At 39.2% G+C, this 9,801-nt stretch overlaps 1 protein-coding gene across 1 annotated transcript; it reads left to right on the forward strand.

Moving 5' to 3' along the window:
• Positions 1-7,390: 7,390 nt before the first annotated feature.
• Positions 7,391-9,588, forward strand: LOC105032232 (NAC transcription factor 29). Its single transcript, XM_010906615.4, has 3 exons — positions 7,391-7,661; positions 8,581-8,870; positions 8,977-9,588. The coding sequence occupies exons 1-3, from the start codon at positions 7,487-7,489 to the stop codon at positions 9,448-9,450; spliced, it is 939 nt and encodes a 312-aa protein (XP_010904917.1). The 5' UTR covers positions 7,391-7,486; the 3' UTR covers positions 9,451-9,588.
• The last annotated feature ends 213 nt before the right edge of the window (positions 9,589-9,801 follow it).

Raw genomic sequence — 9,801 nt, forward strand, 5'->3', positions numbered from 1 at the left:
TTAAGAAGCTCCTGCTTATTGACTTCATTTTTGGGGACTGTTGCTCGGAGGCCTCAGCTATGTCCGTTGAGTTATACAAAATGCAATGACATGCTTCCAACGTACAAAGTTGAGCTCCTCCGAATTATAGAGATAATAAATTGATATTCATACTGTATATTAATTGTTAATCACTTATATAATTTATTTCATTTAACTTTTTTTTTTATAGAGCAAGTTTATTCTCCCTCCATCCACTCATAATTTTGTAATAAAATCTCTCAACCGCAAATGAAAAGAATATAGAGCACAATTGAAGAGGGACTATATGAGACAGGGTATGATAGAGGAGGAGGTTGTTAGGAATTGTCCTCCTGATGTACCCCCTCATCAGTGGATGGAGTTGGTTCATTATTGGTTCTCCGAGAGGGCACAGGTATATTATCTGTTCATTATCTTTTTTTAAAATATTTTATAAAAATATTGATTTATATTGTATATTATATATTATACATATAACAAGTTCTTTATTTTATTGTACATATTTATTCTACTATTGGTAGAGCTGCACGAGCAGCTCAGTCTGTTCCTTATACATCAGGATCGAAGAGTTATGCACGACTCTGACAGGAGTTTGTATGTTTCTTAAACTTTCATAATTAATTTTTAATTTTTATATTGAAACATTTATATAACTAATATCATTATGTATCGTGGACCATATCTGTATCATTATACTCATATATTTTTTAAATTGTTATAACTATTTGCTTAAAATTGAAATTATTTGTGTAGGTAGATGAGCATGGAAGGAAACTCGATAAAGTGGAGTTTTACCGGATGACTCATACTCATCAAGATGGTACTTTTGTTTGAGATGAGTCGAGAGATTTATATGTACGGCATTATTAATATTTTATTTTTACAATGATTTTAATTTAATTTTGTTAGCTATTAATGTATAACTCTTGTTTTCAAAATAAATACAGGAGAGGGCTACATCTCTCATTGCGGAGCGTGACGACGAGTCCACAGCATCTACGCAGCAGAGCCGTATCGAGGCCGAGGTATTCACAGAGTTGATGAGACCAGAGCGCTACGGTCGAGTGAGGGTTATGGAGTAGGAGTCACCTCCACTCAGTTATCTGAGATTAGTAGATATACGCAGCATGCTGCAGTAGATGCTCAGGATTCACGCATCCGTAGACTCGAGACAGAGATACAGGAGATTAGACAGAGTCGTACCACTGAGATGGAGGAGATGTGACAGAGCCATGCCGAGATACAGGCCATGAGGGGACAGATTGATCGGCTTACATCTTTATTAGAGATGTATGGCCCATCTCAGGTAAACACATATTATTAAATATATATTTTTGTATTAATTTAATGATCTATATATTTTTATTTATAGATATGCAAATCAAACTTTTTATATGTTTCTTGTAGGCTCTTGGCACATCAGGCACCCGTCGAGACGGCGGTACACCACATGGAGACAGCGACGACCATCCGCCTGCAGATTGACATCATTTATTTTTATTGTAGTCTTATATTTTCTATATGCTTTAGTTAGGTTGAACTCTTGATTGTAATGGACGATTAGTACTTTATTTTTATTTATATAAAATAATATCTTTTGGTTTGGTTAAATTTACTATTGAAGTTTGCTTTTGGTGTGAATGGTAGTGATTGTACAGGTTTATGTTTGAATAATTGATATAATTTTATACAGGAATGTATGTATTCTTTTTTTTTGTATATAAAACTTGTATATTTTTTTTCTGTTAAAAAAAATAACGACGCTTATAAGCATCGTTAATAGACTGATTAACGATGTTTATAAGCATCGCTAGTGACTTAACTACCGACGCTTCGAAAAGCGTCTCGATAGAGTGGAGGATGCGTTGTCATTAACAACACTAAAAAGTGCCAGTAAAATTTAATTTTACGATACTTTAAAGCGTCGTTAGAAAATATTGAGATGCTTTTAAAAAGCGTCGGCGATTTTCGTCTCCACTCTTACATAGGCGATGCTTTTGCGACACTTTTTGAAACGTCGTAAAGCTTATTTCCGACACTTATTAGCGTCGTAAAATGCCTTTTATAGTATCGTCTTTTATCATTTTCCTTGTAGTAGCTTCATCATATTTTAGACAATAAAGCTAAAATGTTATATGAAAAAAATTATATCCTACACCACATGCACTATAAGACTATACATATAGCTAATCACAGATTCTTGTTTTATAAATGAGCAGATTGACTGTACATAGGACACGTGATGTAGGGTATAATTTCTTCCATATGAAATAGTCACGTCTTAGAACTCCATGCATCTTGGGTCTGCTTCGAGCGCTTGCTAAGCTTGTTCCATCCCAAGTTTTCTCAATTTTGCCGCCCGATGACTTTGTCTTCATGTTAAAGAAAGTCATCTTATTTAACCACCAATTACTGGAAGGAATTGTCACTGGAATAATGTTACGCCCCGAACCCAACACCCGGATCGGATACGTGATGGCCGCACACTCCTTAGAGCAAGCCCTAAAGAATATGCAAGGCCAAATTAAATCACTACAACTTTAACATCCATAACAATTAATTTCAATAATAATTCGTAAAATCTTGCATAATTACAATTTAAATTTCTTCAATTCTCTGATCAAGTATCAACGGTACTCTATCTATGCATCCGCTCACTCACAAATCCATACCATAGCCAACCATGGACATCTTGTAACTCTGAGAAGAAAAAAAAGATAAAGGGGTGTGAGTTTTACAGTCCAGTAAGAATTCCCATATCACACTGATATAGTAATATAGTCTGAAAATAAGGATAAGCAATAAAATATAAAATCTCATGTTCAATGTCCAGAATAATGCAAACATTCATAAATTTTCTGTCTTGTCAAAATAGATGCATCATCATATGTTAACCGGTGAAACACTTTTGTTCAACAATTGTTTCATATTTTATCTTTCATTTCTCCTTTCATAATCATATGATTTTAACATTTTCTTTCTGGCTCTGGACTATCTAAGTCTATACCTCAGTCATCATCCGGATCGAATCCACTTTAAAAAGTCTTTCAAGACTGTCCCAGGATGAGCTCCTGGCCGGCTGTCCCACGTACCAAAGCCCGTGAGAGGCTGTCCCAGGCATAAGCTCCTGGCGGGCTGTCCCAGGCATGAGCTCCTGGCCGGCTGATCCACCTGTAAGCCAGTGGGGGCTGTCCCAGGCATAAGCTCCTGGCGGGCTGTCCCAGGCATAAGCTCCTGGCCTGCTGTTCCACATGACAAGGCTAGTCCATACCATATATCTCTTTCTTTTCATTTAATCATTATGTGTTGATTTCATCAATCAATTTTGTCTTGCATTATGATCAATTCAGATATGTCATATCCATATAATCATGCCATCAATCTCTGATACATATATATTGACATAACATACTCATGCTCAAAATCAAATAACAGTATCTCAGGTATAATAAATTCATCGATCTCAAATCCGACGATGCAAAAACCAACGATGCAAGACCAATAGTAAAATAGCATATATAATAGTGATCATGTACAGGGATTCTTACCTTTATTGGTGACTGATCCAAGCACAGAAATCAATGTTCTTCTTTGATTTATGAATTTCTCTAACAAAATATTCCACTCGATATCATTTGCAGACAATCATCTCTTCGTAACCCTGATCAAATATAAAGATCATATATGGAGAAAATTACCGATAATCGATCTTAATAATACAGATCGAGGATCTCTCTTAGGATTAACCAAAATTAAGATTTATCTAAGTATCTGGATCCTCCACTGATCCATAAGACTTCTAGAGAGAGAAAATTCATGAAGAGAGAGAAAATTTTAGAGAGAGAAAGTAGAGAGAGAAAGTGGAGAGAGAAACCTTCGTATCCTTTCGATGAGGCACTTATGATCGAGATCATTAGAGGTCCTATCAGGGTGACTCAATATGAATCAAGTGTTACAATTTTGAATAGAATCGGACTGGGATCAGATCTACCGCACGAATTTTGGAGCAATCTCAAATCATCTTATTTTCATCTTCAAGTTTATTCTAGGATTCATGATGCAATCAGAGAGGAAGAAAAGATCCTAGAGAGACAAAATCCATAAAGAGAGAGAAAAGTCTAGAGAGAGAATCTAGAGAGAGAAAATGTAGAGAGAGAAGGTAGAGAGAGGAGAGAGAAAAGAGAGAGAAAGAAGAGAGAAAGGAGAGAGAGAAAAATTCTCTCCTTCTTCTTCTTATTTTATTTTATTTTTATTTTTATTTTTATTTTATTTTTCTCTTTCTCTTTTTCCTTTTTTTTTCTTTTCTTTTTCTTTTTCTTTTTCCTTTTTCTTTTCTTTTCTTTTCTTCCCGCGGCCTCCCTTGGCTGAAACAGGGGAAGACCGTGAGGTCCCCCCCTCGGTGGCTCGGGCTCCGGCGGCTTGACTGGAGATCCGGCAACGACGGCAATGGGCAATGAATGGCCGGTGGCAAGGTTCGGCCGGCGAGAATCAAAAAGAGATCGGAAAATAGGGGATTTCTTGTTCATGAATTTTCCGACGAAGACGGTGGCCGGCGGCGAGGCTTTGGGCCAGAGGAGAAAGGGAAGAGGGAGAGGAAGAAGGGGAGGGGCTCACCTCGAGCTCCGGCAGCCGAGAAGAACTCCGGCAATCTTTTTTTTTTTTCCATCTAAGAACCCGTGGATCCTCTTGAAAAAAATCCCTCAATTTCTTAAAAATCTCTCAAAATCCCGTGATAAAGACCTAAAGGGAGGGGAAAGGGGGTTTTATAGAGGAGGAATCCATTTTTTTACTCGGATTCCTCTCTCCTTTTCACGGTGGGAAGAAGACTCTCAACGGGAGTCTTCTTCCTCCCGATTCCTCTGTTTTCCTTTTTTTTTTTTTTTTTTTTTTTTTTTTGTGGGCTGTGGCTGATTCTGGGTCGGGGTGTTACAAATAAAGAAGATATTCTCATCCATTCAGCCGTAGGAACCATGCATGTTCCCTCCCAACAACGCCAAAGAAATTCATGTCCATGATATGGGAACATAAAGACCTTTTTCCTTGGTGCATTGAATACTACCAATGGCCATTGACAGACTTCTAATTAAGGGACAAAATGTCATTGTAATAGCTTGTTAGTGTGCATAAACTACGCGGCCGGCCTAGGAGATTCCATTGTAGATGTGGATGCAATAAGCAAAAGCTATTGGATAATTCGAAAATCTATCCTGTGATCATTGTCGATGGATATATAACCATGGCCTTTATGGTTGGAGCCACCGAAGTCCCTGAGAGGGATGGACGCAGCCTTTGTCGCTTTTATTATTTCTTATGAGGATCAGAATGCTGGGTTAGGAGGGAGAAACCATAGATTGTCCCTTTTCTTCCCTGCAAAAGGACCAGGTTCTGCAATACTAAATGCTTTGATTAGCGATATATCTTGGTGAACTAATTGGCTGTGGATGAAGATGAGAAGATAACAACATATATTATAAAGGGAAGATCGGATATTTTATACCATTTCATGGGGGCATATAAGATAAAATCAGTTAAGGGGTTCTTTCCAATGGATTTGGCATCTTTTGATAATTCCAGTCAGAGAGGACCAAGAGAGAAGTCACATCTGGCTGAGGGCATAATGTCCACTTACATACAATGCAGTCATGTTGGTAGTGTGGTACACATATTATAAAACATCATCGGCTGTTCAAAATTTCAATAATTGGTGATCCTTTAATATATTGCTCGTGCGCAGGGCAGGCCAGCATACAAAAGAATGCTTCAATATCCGCTTCTTGTTGAGTTGTGTTAATTTGTACATGAATAGCACAGTTTAATAGATGGCCGTAGATCTACAAAGAGGTGTGTGTTACCGTTACCCAAAGAAAAAAAGAAAAAAAGAGGTGTATGTTGCCAATACCACCATGCGAGTGTTTCTTTAGAACTTCTCCACATCAAACTTTTGATTTATTTACATATATAATTGCTTTCGAGGAAATTCTTTCTTGATTGTTTGCTACTTGGTGTTGTCTTTGTTGACCAGAACTTTACTTGTCGTTCAATGATTCAAATAGTTGTTCAAGTTTGGTCCCTTCCACCCAGTACATCACCAATATAAGCATATGCAACATTGACACCAATACATGTAAAATTAGATAAATGCATGCAGAAATAAACGTAAGTGTGTATAATATTGATGTAAGCATGTGCAATACCTAATGTACGAGTGTGGAGGTGGAGGACTAAATATTAAATATTAAATTATTAAGGATTTAATATAAAATCATAGCAAACTGGAAAAATTGGAAGTTTGCTACAGTCCATAAAATTTTCTGTAATCACCGCACAAACAAAAAAATAAGGTGACTTTGACCAGATATTATCACTTAATCAGAAGACACGTAATTAGCTGATAGATCTGCCTCCTACGGTACAGCACAACATCCACAAATATTTATAATGGAGACAAGAAGTAAAAACAAGTTGATCTTGACTAAATATTATCACTCAATCAGAAAACACACCTGATAGATTTGCCTTCTACGGTACAACACAACATCCACAAACATTTGTAATTGAGACAAGAAGTAAAAATAAATAGACCTTGACGGAATATTATCATCCAATCATAAGCTGTACGTAGCTGATAGATTTATCTCCTGTTGTTAGTATAGCATAACATCCACAAATTTTTATATTTGCCGCACAAGTAAAAATAAGTTGACCTTGACCAGATATTATCATTCAATCAGTAGACACCAAACTGATAGATATACGTCATGCTACACTACAGCATAGCGTCCACAAACTTTTATAATTGCCACACAGCTAGAAATAAGTTGACCTTCACCAGATATCATCACCCAATAAGAAGACATGCACCTAATATATATATAATATTATTAATTAATATGGATTCTACCCTTGTTAATGACCGCCAACTTATGTATTTTACCACCGCCTTCCCAGTTTTCTAGTTTGCATCGCCCACGTGTAACAAACCCACTGAGGATTATCCTCCGGGAAACTTTGGGATGCTCCCGTGGACGGTCAAAAATTTCCTTTTATTCTTTGGACTCACCGTCCTTTGTTGCTCGTCGCTTTTTGAGAGTAGTTTCCACGACTTGCTGTCATGTGTCCGTTGTGCATGGTCACACGTTGGTGTAGCTTTTTACCCAAAAAAAGGTTACATTTAGTATGCTGCTTAGGGTCGAGATACAAGTATTGTCCCAACTTCTCCAAACAAATCGGCGTGGCATTATGCTATTAGAAGCCTTTCGCTGCTGGGTATCCACACGACACCAACCCCAACTCCATTTCCTCTATATAAGCGATCCGGAGAGGCATCTCCAAAGCTTCATCGCAGACCCTCTATTTTTCTCTTCTTCATCATCATCTTCTTCTTCTTCTTCTTCTTCTTCTTCTTCTTCTACGTCCTCTTCTTTTACTTCTTTTTCCTCAAGTAACATAGAATTTAGCGTCATTAATGGATGGGATTGGGTTATCAGGCTCTCAACTCCCTCCGGGATTCCGATTCCACCCTACAGACCAAGAGCTCATCATCCATTACCTGAGGAGGAAGGTTACCTCCACACTTACACCACTGACCTCGATCATCGCAGACATCGATCTGTACAAGTTTAATCCATGGGAACTTCCTGGTGCTTCCTCTTTCTCTTTCTCCCACGTTAAAATATTGTCTTGATGCCTTTGAATGCGGCCAAAAAGTGGCCGGCACGAGTGCCCCTCGTGGAGCCTTGTCTGTGGAGTTTAGAGCAAGTGGGGTTACAAACGAGACTCTCTCGATGGTTGTTCTTGGATGGATAAAAAAGAGAACATAGTTTTTTACTTAAGAGAAGGTGGATACAATCTCATACTTCTTTTGGCATCAAACTATATTTTCCTAACATTCATGGAGGAGCAACCGTGGATAGATCACGGATCCTTTAATAAGCATGCAACCTAATTAAAGGCTAGAGAGTGACAAAGAAAAAAGAACAGAAGGAATTGAAAATGGCCTTGTGAATGGCACCATATTATCGTTTTTTCTTGCTTGATGTAAGTGACTGGTACCATATATATATTGTATGCAGCCCAAGTTGTAGGAATCTCCAGTGCCTTGGGAACTAGAGGTTTTTAGTTGGTTCTAAATATGGTAGCTAAGTCTTCCACTGTCTTCAAGAAAAAAGAAAAAAGAAAAGGATAGCCAAGCCTTCCACCAACCACCCCCTTCCAGAATACCCCTTAAAAAACTCAATAATTGGATGACAGCCAAGAGTTTATGCTAAAGCTCTCTAACTCTCCTATCACAGCCCTCCACACACCCATGTTCTAAGAATTCTCTATATCTAAGTTTGCTAGTGTGAAAGCGCTCCCTGCAAACATGAGCAGTGTATCTATGTCAATTTGTAGATAAGAGTTTCATTTGAGTCCTTGATGACGTGGCAGTAGTCCTTAAGTTTATCGTCCACTAAACAATTTGAAATTGTTATTGATGTTGAGATCCTGTTGAAACAATTAGAAACAGTACAAGTTGCAGCAAATAACTTGGCTTTTGTTGTTGTTGCCATCTGGGTGCAGACAAGGCGTACTTCGGCGAGCGAGAATGGTTCTTCTACAGCCCCCGTGACCGGAAATATCCAAATGGCACCAGGCCAAACAGAGCGGCCGCGTCTGGATACTGGAAGGCCACGGGCACCGACAAGCCCATCCTCACCACAGGGGGCTCCCAGTGCCTCGGCGTCAAGAAGGCCCTCGTCTTCTACACGGGCCGCCCCCCGAAGGGCGTCAAGACCGACTGGGTCATGCATGAATACCGCCTCCTCAATTCAAACCCCACCTTCTCACAGAAGCACAAAGGCTCCATGCGAGTAAGAAAACCTCTCCATATCATATATCTCCGTTGTTCCATCTCCAATGACCTCTTTCTCTCTATTTTGGAATCATCTGAAGAGACTAATTTGTTTTTGGTCGCAGTTGGATGACTGGGTGCTCTGCCGAGTCCGGCAAAAGGGTGCCATGCCACTAGAAACAGAGGAGAATGACTTGAGTCTACACTCTTCTCAACCTATAATAAACAACCAGTTTGCCGAGAAACAAGCAACAACCGGAGAGAAGAGCGGCTTGTTTGAGTGGAGCGACTACCAACTCCTCTCGTACCTCATGGGGTCTCAGAATGAAGGGAAGACTGCGTGCGAGAACTCGAACCGCCCCGAGTCTACCGATTCCTCTGGTCTTGATGTGGCTCCGGGTGGATGTGGGGAGTCTCAGCTCCCAATGGTATCATCGGTGCTGGAGTCGATCAAAAGGAAGCTCTCCTTCGGGGCGTTGGACGAGCTCATGCTGCTGCCGCCGGCTAAAAGATTGAACTGTTCTAGCAGTGAGGGTGACAACTCGTCGCCAGCAGGCTCGGTCTCGGTTGATCAAGTATACCCACAGTTTATGATATAATCTCCTCTTTTCTGCTGGGCTTCATCAGTCTAATTTAAAATTGTTTACATATATCTTAGATATTTTTCGACCACATCATTGTGGAGAAAAGGAGGTAGATAAGACGGGCTGTGTACAGAGCAAGGAATATGTAATACATTAGTTGCATGGAAAGAAGTGTTTGTGTGTCGAAAACGGGAGGGGGTAGGCGATCGATGGTGTTTGATGATAAATTCACTGGATGTAAAAAAATAAGTTGTAACGATATTATAAACTGTGGGCTATGCTCCTCCTTTATTATTCCTCGTCTCGACAATTTTATGGGTGAGCTAACTGGCACTCTGATGGACTATAGACATTTTGAATATATCA

The sequence above is a fragment of the Elaeis guineensis genome, chromosome 7 (genome assembly GCF_000442705.2).
Source record: "Elaeis guineensis isolate ETL-2024a chromosome 7, EG11, whole genome shotgun sequence".
In the NCBI taxonomy this organism is placed as follows: Eukaryota; Viridiplantae; Streptophyta; class Magnoliopsida; order Arecales; family Arecaceae; genus Elaeis; species Elaeis guineensis.